The sequence below is a fragment of the Mus caroli genome, chromosome X, assembly GCF_900094665.2.
Source record: "Mus caroli chromosome X, CAROLI_EIJ_v1.1, whole genome shotgun sequence".
NCBI classification, from domain to species: Eukaryota; Metazoa; Chordata; class Mammalia; order Rodentia; family Muridae; genus Mus; species Mus caroli.
In genome coordinates, this window is record NC_034589.1 from 129,830,890 (window position 1) to 129,848,178 (window position 17,289).

General features: G+C 38.6%; 1 protein-coding gene across 2 annotated transcripts in view; it reads right to left on the reverse strand.

The window, feature by feature from the left end:
* Col4a6 (collagen type IV alpha 6 chain) overlaps positions 1 to 17,289 on the reverse strand; it is a 318,869-nt gene that overhangs the window by 150,799 nt on the left and 150,781 nt on the right. Inside the window, exons 1-2 of one of the 2 annotated variants that reach the window (XM_029473624.1) lie at positions 7,340 to 7,405; positions 6,895 to 6,978 (exon numbers count right to left, since the gene is read on the reverse strand). In XM_029473624.1, coding sequence (XP_029329484.1) covers positions 6,895 to 6,978; positions 7,340 to 7,402 — 147 coding nt within the window. In that variant the 5' untranslated portion in view covers positions 7,403 to 7,405. Of the gene's footprint in view, positions 1 to 6,894; positions 6,979 to 7,339; positions 7,406 to 17,289 lie in introns of those variants that run through there. The other variant, XM_029473623.1, reaches the window with a different exon arrangement.

The window sequence follows — 17,289 nt, forward strand, 5'->3', positions numbered from 1 at the left end:
CCGGTTACTATAACAAAGTACCTAACAACAGCAATTTAGGGACGGGCCTATTTTGGCTTATAGTTCATAGGGTACAGTCTCTCATGGTAGAGAGCATGTGGAGACAAGGGCCATACACTTCTATATCACTGTTTAGCATCAGAGGAAGTCAGGACAGGAACTGAAGCAGGCCTGTAACCTGGAGGCAAAGAGTTGGTACAAAGGCCATGGAAGGTGCTGCCTATGGCATGCTTAGCTTGCTTGCTTATAGAAGTAAGGACCACCAGCCTAGTAATTCATAATTGACTGGGTCCTTACAAAGCAATCATTAATTAAGAAATTGCCTTACTGGCATTTGCCTGCAGCCCGATTTTATGGAGTCATTTTCTTGATTGAGGTTCAGTCCTCATTGATGACTCCAGCTAGTGTCAAGATGATGTAAAATTAACCAGGACAGGTAGCATCCTCTTTCCTTCCACCATTTCTTCTTTTCTTCCTCTGCTCAGAATCATACTTAGGGCCTTAGCATGCTATCTTCCATCCACTCCTTTTTAACCACACACTCCTAGCCTTAGAATCTTAGCATCTTTCTAGATTTTCTTACCATAATCTTAATCTTAATAGAATATTTTTTTGCACACTCAGTGGATTGTCTTGCATTCTATACTTCTAGTTCCAAATTTTGAAGGCCACACATCTAGACTCTGAGTTTTAGAATCTTTGGAGAAGTGAGATGCTTTTATAAAGTGTATTTCAAGGACTCCTTCCTAATACCCTGATGAGGAAATGTTTATGCTTCTTTGATGATAAAGAATAATGAGATAGTTGCAGAGACTAGTGGCCTGGGAAGCAATCGCATGAAATTGAAAAAAGAAGAGGGAAATTGTGTGAGGAGGCCATGATGGGGAGAATGGGAAAGAGAGATGGAGAGTTAGAAAAACTAAAGCCAGACTGAGGGAGGTCTGGAAGGGGATAGGAAGAAAATAGGGAGTAGTCAGAAAAGAGAACGAAGACAAAAGTGGGGACAAATAACCAGCAAGGGACAAAGAAAGTAGATTCTCAGGTGAAAGAATATGTTGCAGATTGATGTACAGATGTTCACCTCTGTTTTTGATATCCATTGTCTCTGGCATATGAATTACTAGAGTCAGTGAAACGAAAACTGAGCAGTCTATAAAGAGAAATGACTTGTGTTTACCACTCCTCAGATGAGTAAGGTGATCCCTGGCCTTCTCTTCAGAGTTGGAGGTGTATTCAGACACTACAAGGATGGGGTTGTGTTGAAGCAAGAGTGAATTTTCAAAGCTAAAACTGAAGACAGAATGATTCCTAAGCAAGTCAGGAGAGACTGTATATAGCAATCCCTGTGACTATCTTTAAATCACTCAACTTCAGTGGTAAGAGCCCCTGGTAGCAGCAGGAAAGAAACAATGGCTGAGCCTGGACAGTTGAAGACATAATTCAATGATAGAAGGCACTTACCTTGCATATGTGGAACCTTGGATTTGAACTCTAGTGCCTTCAAACAAACAAGCAAACAAACAAACAAAACCACCACTGTCTGTGACTTCATACTGAGGCAGCTTCTTAAAGCCACCCCAAAATCAAGGCACTGCCATGCATTGTTCTGCATTTATCAATGAAATACTAGAAAGCACTATAAGAAAGATAGTCTGAGGCAAGCACAACTTCAGTGTACAGTAATGGGGTGTCGAAGTTAGATCATGGGAAGTCGTAGGTCCTTAGAGATCCATCCCACAATCCATTGTTCTCACTTTACTTAGAAGTATATCGAATTCCTTAGAGGAGAAAACAGTAGTTGGTGTAGACTACTTAGGCCTCTAGGGGGCCAAAGCATTCTTCTTGTCTTTATAACTATTTACCTACCCCTTCAGCCACATGGCTTCATTTTAGTAGGAGCCTCCCTCGCAGTAAGAAAAAGAAACTCCATGTATGTTCCAATATGATCAAAGAAATGATTAAGAGCATCTGTGAACATCTGCTTGGCTAGGAATGCACCTTGAACCAGAGCATAGACACTAACTTTTAAGATTATCATCAATTACCCTGAAATTAAATAACAATATGTAACCACTGAAGGACCTGCACTACTTCCCTTCCCTACTACCATCAAGGAGATAGTTCCCTGCTCAGATTCAATTTCTCCTCTTCCCCAACAAGGGGAAGAAACAAGTGAAATGGAAGCCCATCAAATTTTCACCAGATTAAGAGGCTTTAAGGAAAAAGTTGGTGCAAAGGACAGTCAATGTCAAAAAATTATGATTTGAGAATGCTTTTATCTTGGTGGAAGAGCAGATTGCTGGTAGTTAAAGGAAACTCTTGTGACAAAATCTCTTATAAGTACAAAATAAGAAGTGACAGGAAAAAAGAAAAGCCAAAGTAAAATAAAAACTCCAGAGGAGTTAGGGAAAACAAACACTAAGAACCAGAATACGAAACCCTGACAACCAGTGAGATCCAATGAACATGAGGAAATGCCTGTATCATATCCTCATTTTTGATGTTGCTGTGTGCTTTCTGGGTAGGAGACAGTCTGGCTTTATAGAGATTTCACAGGTAATCCAGGACATGTTAAGCTGGACTGGAACTATACACAGTAAGTTGTTCAGACTTTTATGAAACAGATTATCATGAGAACCCAGGAATGGCTGCTAGTTTTCTGGCATAAGCAACTGTTTGGTGTTATCGTTTACAGAGAATGCTTGGATTTCCCTAGGTAAGGGTCATTTGCTCATTTTATCCTTTTGGAAGTCATATCCTACCCAGCTTGAGAGTTTACAAAGTGAGAGTTTCACAAATGGCTCAAGTTCTTGTTGTCAATGTGCCTTCTACTTCTGCTGCTTCTCCTGTCACAAAACATGTTAACCATGGTGTACAGAACCCAGATGCTCTGCCCACTAGTTGATCAATGTATTCTCCTGGGAACAGCTAGTATTCCTTGTATCTGTTGACTTCTGCTGTGGCTGCCAAGATGTCTCTCCATTTTCTTGTGAACTAGGCAATTGCTGTATACATCTCTTCTTCCTTCCTCTGCACTCTGCATACCCCTGCCTTTAACCTACTACATTCCCTATTGTTTCATCACCATCCTGTTGATTTTGATGTTATTGATCCTTTAGATACTGTGGATAGTGAGAACTTTACCATGTTGCACATAAACACCAGAAGTCTGTCAAAACAGGTAAAACTCTGAAATATATTAAAAACAATAACAATAACACCCAACCTACTCTTATTCCTAATTTCAGACAAATACAAACTAACAAGCAACAATAGGAAATAATGCAGAAGCAGTTTTCAAATCCCGTAAATGTAAAATGAAAGGGATGGATTTGACAACCTAAAATGTTTTGGTTGACCAAATGGCAGGAAGAATGGTTCTTCTGGATAACAAAATCTTATTCATAAGAAAGAAATGTGAAAGCCAAATATTAAATATAAATTTAAATATAAATTGAAATATCCAGTTTTGTTGTAAAGGTAACCATTTTTATTTAACACAAGGCGATCTATGCCATCATTTAACAATTGTCACTTTTATGGTAGGCTAAAATTTAAATAACACGATTTAAGCAAGTGATGTAGTACAACCCCTAAGAAAAGAAGTACAGAAATGTTTTAGATGTAGAAAGTGTAGTTCCTTCACATTTGGCTAAAGCTTTTAACCAAGCATGGCATCATTTGGAGACATCAGTTCACTCTAGTTGAAGCCAAAAAGGGATAGATTCTTGTTTGTAGGCATGTGAGGTGTTGTGGAAATGTCCCAGTCAGTTCAAGAGGCCTTTGGCAAAGGAAAAGTACACACTGCCCAGCGAGTTATGTAGCTGATGTCTCTTCAGGGCAGGAGACGCCTGCCAGGGGCTGCAACATTGCTCAGGAGTTGATCCAATCTTCTGCTCCCCTCCCAGCTGGAGAGGAACAGCTTGAAATCCAAATGGGGCTGTCTGCTCAGCTAAGGAAAACAGTCTCAAATCTTTCTGACATCTGCACAAAAGCGGACCAAGAGTTGTCCTGCATGGTTAATAGTTCTGAGGCCACATTAAACAACCCTGCTTGGCCCTGGGAACTTAAGAGGGCTGGAAGGGTGACAAAACAGGATGCAGTGATTTTTGTGGCATTAAGCACTTATGTTCACAGCTTGTCTCAAGAGCATGGGCCTTACCTGTTTGTAAAATTATAATGTAAAATTATAACATTCTTGCTCTTGACTCATAAAATTGAGGTTGGTGCATTTCAATAAGACTGAAAAACAGTCTCAGAAATCTCAGAGATCACAAATAAAAATTAAGGACACATTTAACTGTGTAGTGTAGTCTGTCTCTTCTAAATGCTCAAAAGCAACTCTGCACAGTGATAGTTCATTTTCCTCTATCCCTGTTCCATCCAACCACTCATGTTTACAAGGGAGAGACCAGACTTGAGGTCCAGATGTTTGGAGCCATAATTAGGACTCCTCACAGAATCTTGAAAAAAAATCAAACCCTAGCCAAGGTTAAACAGAGGGGTAGCTCCAGGCATGTTGCGCCTGATGCAGGGTGGGCCTCATTTCAGATCAGTGTTTATTAAATGATCCCAGTGCATCAAGTAGAGGGCTCCCCAGGTCCCTGATTGTTTTCCAATCACCATTTTCTACCCACCACATTCCATCAGGATTTTGTTAAACGTCACATCGTATTATCTGCTTCCACAAAGGTTATTTTTATTTAATATTTCTTCGCAGGGCTAAGAATCACCCCCTCAAAAAATCAGTTAGAGGATGTGTGCAGGAAATTCACAGAAGACTGGCAAACTTTCAGTAAATATGTGGACATGTGCTGAGATTCACAGATTGTCAGTGAATGGGGATGCATATCATTCATATTAGCAAAACTGTCAAGTACTTAGCAAAACTGTGGCAACTGGCACACTCAGACACAAAGTGAATGGGGAAAATTTGAAGCTACTTTGTGGGGCTAATTTTCCCAATAGTTTTGGAAGTTAAAATGTATACATAATAATTCTTATCTCTAGTATTTATGTAGCTATCTGCACAAGGAAATCAGTTTAAGTATTGCCAAGAAAGTATTGCCTTTACAGAGTGACAAAAACACAGAACAAAGTAAAGTCGCCAGCAAAAAGGACATACATTCAACTAGAGATAGAAGAAAAGTCCTTAAGGATAACACACACACACACACACACAGACACAAAGACACACACACACACACACAGACACAAAGACACACACACACACACACACACTAAACCAGCCAACTAAACTAAATAACTAAACCAAAACCAAAACTTAAAACAACCTCCCAGAACACTTTTCAATTCTATTTGGGAAATAGAATTGAAAAAAAAATGGAGAGTGGCTGTATAGACATGTACACAATGTTGATTATATACAGAGGAAAGTCACAAAACCAGTAGTGGTACTAAGAAGTCATCAAGCCAACCTTCACTTTGTCTCTACTTCTAGCACATTGATTAAAAGTCAATTGGGGCCAGTGAGATGGTTCAGTGGCTACAGGTGCTTTCTGCCAAGACTGACATCCAGAGTTAAATCCCAATGACCCAAATTGTATAAAGAGAGAACTCCCACTTGTTATTCTCTGACCTCCACATGCATGAAGTGCCCTCCAACAAAATAAATCAATGCAATAAAAATCCTTTTAAAAGAACTCATTGGCCTTAGTGGCTACAATGAATGTAGATTCACGAAAAGACAGGAAGAGTCTCCGAGTGAGGGAAGTGTACAGGTAAGACATCAAAAGGGCTCTGCCATTACTTTGCTGTGTGACCCCCAGGAAGTCATTGTCCCTCTAACTCTGTTTCCTCTGTACAATCAGATGAAGAGCTCCCTAAAATGCATTCCTTTTCTGATAGCTTATGGTTCTTCAAGTTTATGTCCTTAATAATGGGCACGGTCCTTTCAGATGAAAAGATGGCTTTTTATTCTTTTCCTTCAGATTCTGGCAGAGTTTGACATTTCACTTTACTGCAAATGGAAGATAATGGAAGAGAAGGTGGAGCAGTCAACCTGTTCCCTGTTTGACTATGTTTTTGAAGGTTTGGTTGACCTCCCCCCTATGCTACTGCTTTCCTTTGACAGTACAGGCACTTTGGCTTAGTTGAATCTGGTGAGAATGCAAACATAACACAATCCTAGAAGTTAGATGGTCTGAATTTGACCCAGCAGCCATAATTTCTGAGTAATATCTATACTTTTATTTGAATAAATGTCCTTGAATACATTTTCTATGCAGGGTTATTTGGTAGAAATCGCACTGTGGCTACATGTATATAGGGACTGAGGGGAAAATGCTGTGTTTATTGCAATTCACATGGCATTATATTTTAAAGCATAATACATCTTAAAAAAATAACACCTTTTATTTTAACAGAGTATCTACAAACCATTTTTACAGTTGCCTGTATTTCTGGACTTTACAGATTCCCGGGACTCTTCATTCTATCCCCAGTAAGCCAGTGATTTGGGACAAATTGCATCCAAATCTGTAGATTAAAGACTGGATCACCTGTTCCCTAGAGTGGCAGGGAGAAACTAAGTGGATATAAATGAGCTATGAACATCTCCGCATATCTACAAACATTATCATAATCTGGTTCTGTGCAAGCTAACTAGCTTTTGGAGTCATTTCAACGACACTGTGGGGGAGCCTTGGCATTAAGTCAGTGAGTGAAACCTCTTCACAATCCCTCAGAGATTTGACCACTCTCTTTCTGATTATTAGCAGTGGGCAAAGTGTTTTCCAGCTTGCTCTCAGCGCTTTACTCTTGCTATGAGGTCAGAAGAGCAAATTCTACACTATTTAATTCTAAAGGAAACAGATAAAACAAATAACATCCCCCGTGACTATTTGTCTTTCAACAATGCAATAAGCAACTCACTCTTGCTCCTTTCTCAGGAGAGCATGTACAGACTCCATGGCAATCTTGGCTCCCACATGGCTTTCCATAGGACATCTTCTGTCCCTATTAAATAAAAAAGAGATGTTAGATGTAGAGCACGTGAACCAGGGGAAATCATTACCCCAGGGAAATTAACCTTTAGTCACATTTTTCTTAACCAAGTAATGGACTGATTGCATACATTGATGCCATTATTTGAATGAAAGACTTATGCTAGCATCCCTTTAGGTAAAGTCTATATTTCATCAAATACCCAGTGTGGTAGCTGGTTGAGAAATGGTAATATAGACATTACTTCATTAGTAGAAATTCCAGTTGCAGAATAAAAGAGAATGTGTGTTACATATGGGGCTGGTATGGAAGAAGGTGTCCAGAGATTTATGGATTTGTACTTATAGACAGAGCAGTAGTTGTTGCTAATTACCTGAGAGAACATGCTAGAAATATAGAGAAAGATGAAAGTAGCGACCCTGAACCCTGTTCCCATCTTTTCAAGATCTATTTTCAACGCATCATTCAAACTGAGAGTGCTTCTCCTCTACCTCATGAGTCAGCTTCAAAGTACTCAGGTGGCATCCATGCACACTATTTTGGGAAATCCTTAACGTCATTCCCCTCTCTACACTGCTTGATAATGTTGTCAGTGAGATAGCAATGATGACTAATTGATGTTCAAGAGTCCTTCAAATGGCCTGATATGTGAGCACGCTTTAAAAAAAAACAAACAAACAAACTCCTCTTAGTCTCTTCCTTGCTCATTCAGCTTCCATCATGTGGGCAGACACTCATTCTATTTAAAAAACCTTCACATGTGGACTAGCGTAAGTTCCAAGGAACTAGATTAGTCACTGCAGAATGGGATGCTATAAAAACAGTTTTCCCTGGTGTTTTGGCTCCTTCTTCAAGTCAGTTTAGTACCTTCATTCATGTTCTCAAACTTTCCTGCCAACAGAATCACAGCTTCTGTGACATTATCTGGGGACATGTGACTGAGAATATGCATTTGCATAAAAGATTTTGCAACAGCACAGTGCTTCTGAACATGCACCCATACAAAAATTAATTCAAAATTAAACGTGTAATAAGTCTAAAGTGTTTCTGACCACACTCGCCAGTGCTGTATCAGTGGGTTCACTGCAGCCTTGGCTCTGAACACACAGCAAAGATAATTTGCTTCGTGTATGTTGCCACACTACACAGTGTTAACAAACACTGCTTGAGACACCTCTGCACAGACTTAAGACTGTTGTACATAATGAATTACAGTGTTTTCATAAGACTTGGAAAGATTCCGGCTTTCATAGACATGTGATGACTTAATTACAGAAAACAAAGGCTTTCAATGGTTCCCTGCCATCATTCTTTAACATGTATCAGATTAGTGTCTTTGGATTTTTACCCTGTTAGAACGTTGATTTTTAAATTTAACTTTGCTGACATAAGGTTTATAAATACTCACTGAATGAAATTTGACTTGGTATTAAGGCACAGTATCCAACTGTTTCTGAATTTGCCCTAAATGTGTGCCTGTCATTTATTTGTACTACACATTTACACAACCCAGTGTTCTCAGCATTGCCACTTACAAAATCAAAACACTGATCAACTCTGAAAAATATTAAAGATGTATGTCCTGAATTATCAAATATTCAGCCAAGGCTTAATGCATTGTAGAAAAATAAATAAGTATGTCTGTCTAGTTAAGTATGCAAATTTGCTTTCATTTTAAAAAATAATATTCTTTGACAAGAATTATTTCAAAATAATTTTTTTTCTAATTTGTATTTAATTTTTTTTTTGCAATCCAGATTTTATCCCCTTCTTGGTCCACCCTCTGACTGTTTCCCACCCCACACCTCATCCCTACCCCTTGTCTCCACAAGGATGTCCCTACCCCATACCCCCCAAATCCCCCCAGACCTCCCCACACTCTGGGGCCTCCGGTCTCTTGAGGGTTAGGTGCATCATCTCTGAATGAACACAGACCCGGCAGTCCTCTACCATATATGTGTTAAGGGTGTCATAACAGCTGGTGTCTGCTGCCTGGTTGGTGGTCCAGTGTCTGAGATATCTCTGGGGTAGGGTCCAGGTTAGTTGAGACTGCTGGTCCTTCTACAGGGTCACCATCCTCCTCAGCTTCTTCCAACTTTTACCTAATTCAACCACAGGGGTCAGCAGCTTATGGCCATTGGTTGGGTGTAAATGTCTGCATCTGATTCTTTCAGCTGCTAAATAAAAATTTTAATGACTTGATTTGCTACAGGAATAGTGTCACTTCTTAGAATGTTCTTCCCCAGATGGGTTTTCTTTCTTTATGTCTTCTTTATATAAGCCAGGTCTCATTTTGATGGTTGTTAGGTCACTCCAGAGAATTCACCTTGAGGTGATCCCTAGTTAATTCCTTTGTTAGCTTTTCAGCATCAGGCATCATCTTCGCCTACTAGAACCCAAATTCTAGTTTATTAAGGACATCATCTGCCTTGGAGAACATGGTCACCTCAATGCCTAAAGCAGTAGATGACCATCAACTCATGATTGATGATTACAGGAATGAAACCATGGCATGAATCGAGATTAACCTCAAAGACTTGACTTAGTGTTTTCTAAGTCTGCTCTCTAACAGATCCTCAATCAAGGACTCCAAATGGAAGAAATCTGCCATTCTGACCTTATCAAACTTTGAAAAACCTTTGAAAATATTAATTCTAACTAATATGTGCATCACGAACTTCATCTCTAGGCTGATTTAGTATCATTCAACTTTAAAAAAAATTAATAACTGACATTTCCTCCAATGGGGGGAAAAAAACATAAGCTGGTCTCACACTTAATCATTCTTCCCTCTCTCTGTGTAATGTGTGCCTTTTCCTAATTCTCAGAGAAGATTGTGAATTTTTTCAGATGGTCTCTTATCTCTTAAGACATTCCCACAATACTTTATCACCACAACACTTCCATAATAAGGTAGTGATGGCAGAGCTATGGCAAAATATTGCTATTTTAGATTCCAAACACCTTCCCGATATGAGATAGCTTATCTCTCTTCTATGCCTTTGACATTCGAAGTGGCACTGTACACTTTCCAGTTTGCCCTCCATTTTACTGTATACACACAGGCACATTTTTCATAAAAGTAAGATCAAGAGATGCTCTGAGAAGAGGCACCTTGAACTAGTGGAGGCCAGGAAGAGAATAAAAATAAAACCAAGAGAAAAACTCAGTTATATTACAAGTTTTTATTATTTTTTTTTTGTAATCCTGAAAAGAAAGTAATAGGTTTGATAGACTGATTTTAAATTTCAACTTTGTCATAAACTTTCATATTCTTGACATTTTGCTGATCTGTATTTGCTTGCCCATACATTCCTGCATTCTGAATCACTCTTCATAGGATGTTTGTAATTAGTAGGAAGTGAAAGAAAATATATGCTATTAAGTAAGGGGAAAGCTATACCTTACAACTGAGAGCACTCAACAAGTTTACTTTGAAGCTATATTCTGTTCCCATAAGGCATCTGTTTGGTTTCCTGTAAAAACCATTATATCAAAATAGGGGTGGCAGTAAACGAGAGTGAAAATTTAGATCTTCTATTGGATGGAACACAGGGCCCCCAATGGAGGAGCTAGAGAAAGTAACCAAGGAACTGAAGGGGTCTGCAACCCTATATGAACTAACCAGTACCCCCCCACACACCCGCCCAGAGCTCATGTCTCTAGCTGCATATGTAGCAGAAGATGGCCTAGTCAGCCATCAATGGAAAGAGAGGCCCCGTGGTATTGCAAACTTTATATGCCCCAGTACAGGGAAATGCCAGGGCCAAGAAGCAGGAGTGGGTGGGTAGGGAAGCGGGGGGGAGGGGGGGAGGGTATAGGGGACTTTGGGGATAGCATTTGAAATGTAAATGAAGAAAATATCTAATAAAAATGAAAAAAGAAAGGTCTGTAATAATCTAAGAACTTCCATGTCTCTTCTATAGGCAAGGTTGTACTCCTTCTGCAGCGGGACTTGGTAATGTGTAAGGGTCACCCAGGTGGTACTGGTTTTGAAGGCATGAAGGGGTCATGCAGAGCAGCTGAGGCTCGGCACTGCATCAGCTCCTGTTTTCTGACCTGCTTGAGTTCCAGTCCTGACTTCCTTTGGTGATGAACAGCAGTATGGAAGTGTAAGCCGAATAAACCCTTTCCTCCCCAACTTGCTTCTTGGTCATGATGTTTGTACAGGAATAGAAACCCTGACTAAGACAGGAGCATACCTTAACACTTAGGATCTTAATACCATTTCCATCCCATTACTCCATATGTCAAGGCCATATTCAAGTTTCATACCTTCCCTAGCCATGCCAGTGTCAGAAAAAAAGCTATAGCACTCAATGTTCCAGTCACTGAATAAGCATCACATAGTGCTATGGGACCAACTTTACTATGGATCTTTGGTTGAGGCCCAACATCTTTTTCCTTAGCTAGATGGTAAGTTTGTAAAGAATATCCAAGCTGTTTTCTTCCTGTATATTCTCACACATGTTAAAGAGGAAAATCTATGTTCTAGCTAATCTTTGAGGTACTATTACTTTAGTTAAAATACACAAAATATGTGTCCAGGCCAGTCCCCAGAATCCAGGACCCTAAAGGCAACATAAGTATCCAAAATCCCAGAGGTCATGCAGGCAATGAAAATCCTGGTAGAGACACTCTACTAGACCTGAAAACTTGGTGGTTACTAGAACAAGAGGCTACTCAGGCCAAAAGACCAGAGAGGAAAATGGAAAGCAATGGAAAAATCCAAAACATATTCATCAAACAAATATTAACTCCAAAGTTGGCACTGAAATGTATAACCCCAAACACAGATGACTAGAAGCCAGAGTAAGAACACAACAACATCCAGAACAATATGGCACCATCAGAGCCCAGCTATCCTACTACAGTAAGCTATGGATATTTCAACACAATTGAAGCACAAGAAAACAATATTACATCCATTATTATGACAATGATAGAGGACCTTAAAAAAATAAGTAAATACCTTAAAGAAATACATGAAAACACAAATGAGCATGTGAAGAAAATGACTAAAACTGTTGAAGACATGAAGATAGAAATAGGGGACTTTCAGGATAGCATTTGAAATGTAAATGAAGAATATACCTCATAAAAAAAGAAATAGAAGCAATAAAGTACACACAAACTGAGTGGGAATACTAGAGATGGAGAACCTAAACAAGAGAACAGTAACTACAGACATGAGCATTATCAACAGAGTACAAGAGATGGAAGAGAATCTTACTTGTGGAAGATATAATGGAAGAAATTGGCATAGCAGTCAAATAAAATGTTAACTAAATGTTCCTGACAGAAAACAGTGAGGAAATATGTAACACTATGAAAAGACCATACATAAGAAAAGTAGGAATAAAAGAATAATAGGAATAGAAGAAGATTCTTAGCTCAAATTAGCCCCAAAAATATTTTCAACAAAGTCATAGAAGAAAAATTTCTTAACCTAAAGAAGGAGATACCTATAAAGGTACAAGAAGTTTGCAGAACACTAAATAGAGTGGGGCAGAAGTAAAAGTCCACTCCACCACATAATAATCAAAACACTAAACTTACAGAACAAAGAAAAAATATAAAAACTTGCAAAGGGAAAAGACTAAATAACATATAAAGGTAGACCTATTAGAATTACACCCAACTTCTCAATGGAGATGCTAAAAGCCAGAAGGGCCTGGATAAATATCTTCCAGACTCTAATGGCATATGCCAGCCCAGATTACTATACCCTGCAAACTTTCTATCATACTAGATGAAGAAATAATATATTCCATAACAAAGTCAAATTTAAATGGTATTTATTCACTAATCCAGCCCTACAGAAGGTACTAGAAGGAAAACTTCAACCCAAGGAGGTTAACTACACCCAAGAAAACACAGAAAATAATTTTATACCAGCAAATCTAAAAGAACACACACACACAACTAGCAACATCAAAATAATAGGAAATAACAATCACTGGTCATTGATATGTTTCAACATCAATGGATTCAACTCCCTAGTAAAAGACACAGGCTAGTAGAATGGGTGTAAAAACAGAATCCATTATTCTGATGCATAGAAGAAACACACCTCAACCATAAAGATAGATGTTACCTCAGAGTAGAGGGCTGGAAAAACATTTTCTAAGCAAACAGACACAAGAAACAAGGTGGAGTACCCATTCTCTTATCTAGTAAAATAGATGTTTAACCAAAATTAATCAAAAGAAATGGGGAAGGACACTTCATATTCATCAAAGCAAAAATCCATCAAGATGACTTCTCAATTCTGAATATCTATACTCCAAATGCAAGGACATTCACATTTGTTAAGAAAAAAAAAGTACTAAAGTTTAAATCACAAATCAAACCTCATATATTGATAGTGATAGACTTTAATACCACACTCTCACTCATGGACAGTTCATCCAGAAAGAAAGTAAACAGAGAAACAATGGAACTGAAACACACCATGACTCAAATGGACCTAACAAATAGCTAAAGAACATTTTACCCAGCTACAAAAGAATACACCATCTTCTCAGTACCCGACAGAATGTTCTCCAAAATTGACACATTTTGGCCACAAAGCAAGTCTCAATAAATACAAGGAAATTGAAATAACCTCTTGTACCTTACCAGACCAGCATAGAATAAGCAGGATTTCAACAACAAGAGAAAAAGCTTCAAACTTATTGAAACTGAGCAACTCTCTAATGACAACTGGGTCAAAGGCAGAAATAAATAAAGAACTTAAAGTCTTCCTAGAATTCATTGAAAACGAAGGCATGTCATACCCAAACTTATGAAGCAGTGCTAAGAGGGAAGTTCACAGCACTAAGTGTCTTCATAAAAAATTAGAGCGATCTCATACTAAGAATTTAAAACTGCACACGAAGCCGGGTGTGGTGGCACATGCCTTTAATCCCAGCACTTGGGAGGCATAGGCACGTGGATTTCTGAGTTCGAGGCCAGTCTGGTCTACCAAGTGAGTTCCAGGACAGCCAGGGCTATACAGAGAAACCCTGTCTCAAAAAATAAAAAATAAAACTGCACATGAAAAAAAGCATACACACTGTCTTAGTCAGGGTTTCTATTCCTGCACAAACATCATGACCAAGAAGCAAGTTGGGGAGGAAAGGGTTTATTTGGCTTACACTTCCATACTGCTGTTCATCACCAAGGACGTCAGGACTGGAACTTAAGCAGGTCAGGAAGCAGGAGCTGATGCAGAGGCCATGGAGGGATGTTCTTTACTGGCTTGCTTCCCTGGCTTGCTCAGCTTGCTTTCTTATGGAACCCAAGACTACCAGCCCAGAGATGGTCCCATCCACAAGGGGCCTTTCCCCCTTGATCACTAATTGAGAAAATGCCTTACAGTTGGATTTCATGGAGGAATTTCCCCAACTGAAGCTCCTTTCTCTGTGATACACACCTAAGAGGAATAGATGGCATGAAATAATCAAAACTTGGGATTAAAATAAAAAAAAATAGAAAGAAAGAGAACAATATAAAAAAAATCAAGGAAACAAAGAGCTATCTATTTGAGAAAATCAACATAATAGACAAACCTTTATCCAAACTAAAACACAGGAGAGAATACACAATTTCATAAAATAAGAAATGAAAAGGGGGGGTCCTAACCATAGAAACTGAAGAAATCAAAAGAATCAGCAGGTCATACATCAAAACCTTGTACTCCACAAAGTTGGAAAATCTAAAAGGACAAATGCCTTGATAAATACCACCAAAGTTAAATCAAGATCAGATAAACAATTTAAACACCCCTAAGTAAATAGAAGCAGTATTAAACTCTCCCAACCAGGAAAAAAAAAAGGCCAGGGCCAGATGGTTCTTTGAGAAAATCAACAAGATAGATGAACCTTTAGCCAAACTAACCAGAGGGTATAGAGTCAGTATCAAATTAATAAATCAGAAATGAAAAGGAAGATATAACAACAGAAACTGAGGAAATTGAAAAAAAAACATCAGATCCTACTACAAAAGTGTATATTCAACAAAACAGGAAATTCTGAATGAAATAGACAGTTTTCTAGACAGATAACAAATACCTAAGTTAAATCAGGATCTGAGAAATTTCTAAACAGTCCCATAAACCCCTAAAGAAATAGAAGCAGTGATTAAAAGTCTCACAAAGAATTCTCACCTGAGGAATACCAAATGTCTGAGAAGCACCTAAAAAATGTTCGAAATCCTTAATCATCAGTGAAATGCAAATTAAAACAACCCTGAGATTCCACCTCACACCAGTCGGAATGGCTAAGATCAAAAACTCAGGTGACAGCAGATGCTGGTGAGGATGTGGAGAAAGAGGAACACTCCTCCATTGTTGGTGGAATTGCAAGCTTATACAACCACTCTGGAAATCAGTCTGGCGGTTCCTCAGAAAATTGGACATAGTACTACTGGAGGATCCCACAATACCTCTCCTGGGCATATATCCAGAAGATATTCCAACTGGTAAGAAGGACACATGCTCCACTATGTTCATAGCAGCCTTATTTATAATAGCCAGAAGCTGAAAAGAAGTGAGATGTCCCTCAACAGAAGAATGGATACAGAAATTGTGGTACATTTACACAATGGAGTACTACTCAGCTATTAACAACAATGAGTTTATGAAATTCTTAGACAAATGGATGGATCTGGAGGATATTATCTTGAGTGAGGTAACTCAATTCCAAAAGAACACACATGATATGCACTCACTGATAAGTGGATATTATCCCAGAAGCTCAGAATCCTTCTTAGAAGGGAGAACTAAATACCCATGGAAGGAGTTACAGAGACAAATTTTAGAGCAGAGACTGAAGGAACGACCATCCAGAGACTGCCCCACTTGGGGATCCATCCCATAAACAACTACTAAATCCACACACTATGGCAGATGCCAACAAAAGCCTGCTGACAGGAGCCTGATATAGCTGTCTCCTGAAGGCCTTTGCCAGTGCATGGCAAATTCAGAAATGGTTGCTCACAATCATCTATTAGATGCAGCCCAAGCTCCCCAATGAAGGAGCTAAAGAAAGTACCCAAAGAGCTAAAGGGGTCTGAAGCCCCATAGGAGGAACATCACTATGAACTAACCAGTACCCCTAGAGCTCCTTGGAACTAAACCACATGGGACATGTGGCTCTAGTTGTATATGTTGCTGAGGATGTCATAGTCGGTCATCAATGGGAGGAGAGGCCCTAGGTCCTGTGAAGGTTCTATGCCCCAGTATAGGGGAAGGACAGGACCGGGAATAGGAGTGGGTAGGCTGGGGAGCAGGGGAAGGAGGGAGGGGTTAGAGGTAGAGGTTTTTCAGAGGGGAAACTAGGAAAGGGGATAACATTTGAACTGTAAATAAAGAAAATATCTAATTAAAAAAAAAGGAAAAAAAAAAGGTCTCCCAACCAAAATAACCAGGACCAGATGTGTTTAGTGCAGAATTCTATCAGACCTTCAAAGAAGATCTAATAACAATACTCTTCAAACTATATCACAAAAATAGAAACAGAAGGAACACTACCCAATTTATTCTATGAAGCCGCAGTTAAACTGTAGTCTCCCTTGGAGATGGAATGGTTTTTGTCTAATCAAGAACCTGCCACAATTTCCTTTCTCAGTGGAAAATCTCTTTATAAGAATTTTTTCCTATTTCTATCATGTTTAATGTTCCAAATAGATTTTAAAAAGTGGTTGAGTGCATAACTTTTAGCTTCAGAAGGTATCATGTGTATTTAAGAGACATTTAACTATTATAATATTTAAGAGACATTTAACTATTATAAATTATTTTGATGACTTAAAAGTCAATATTGTGCTGTATATTTTAAAATAAATTTTATTAGTTTAATAAAAAAGATGATGTTTAAAAAAGTGGGTGACAGAAATTCAAGGCCATACTGGGCTATATAAGAAACCTAAGCTCCGCCTGAACTGGTGATAATATTAAAAACATTCTTTCTCTACAAAATAAAAACAAATAAAATGATTCAAAGACATCATTTACATGATCAGGTAGGCTTCATCCCAGGGATGCAGGGATGGTTCAATATAGGAATTTCCACTAAAACACACACACCATAAAAACAAACTGAAAGAAAAATTAATATGAAAATATCTTTGACAAAAATGAAATACCCCTTCATGTTAAAATCTTGAGGAGATCAGGAAAACAATGTCCATACCTAACACAATAAATGCAACATACAGGAAGCCAACATCAAGTTAAATGGAGAGAAACTTAAAACAATTCCTCTAAAATCAGGGAGAAGACAAGACTGCCCACTCTCCCCATATCTACTCAAGATAGTTCTTGGTTTTTTTTTTTTTTTT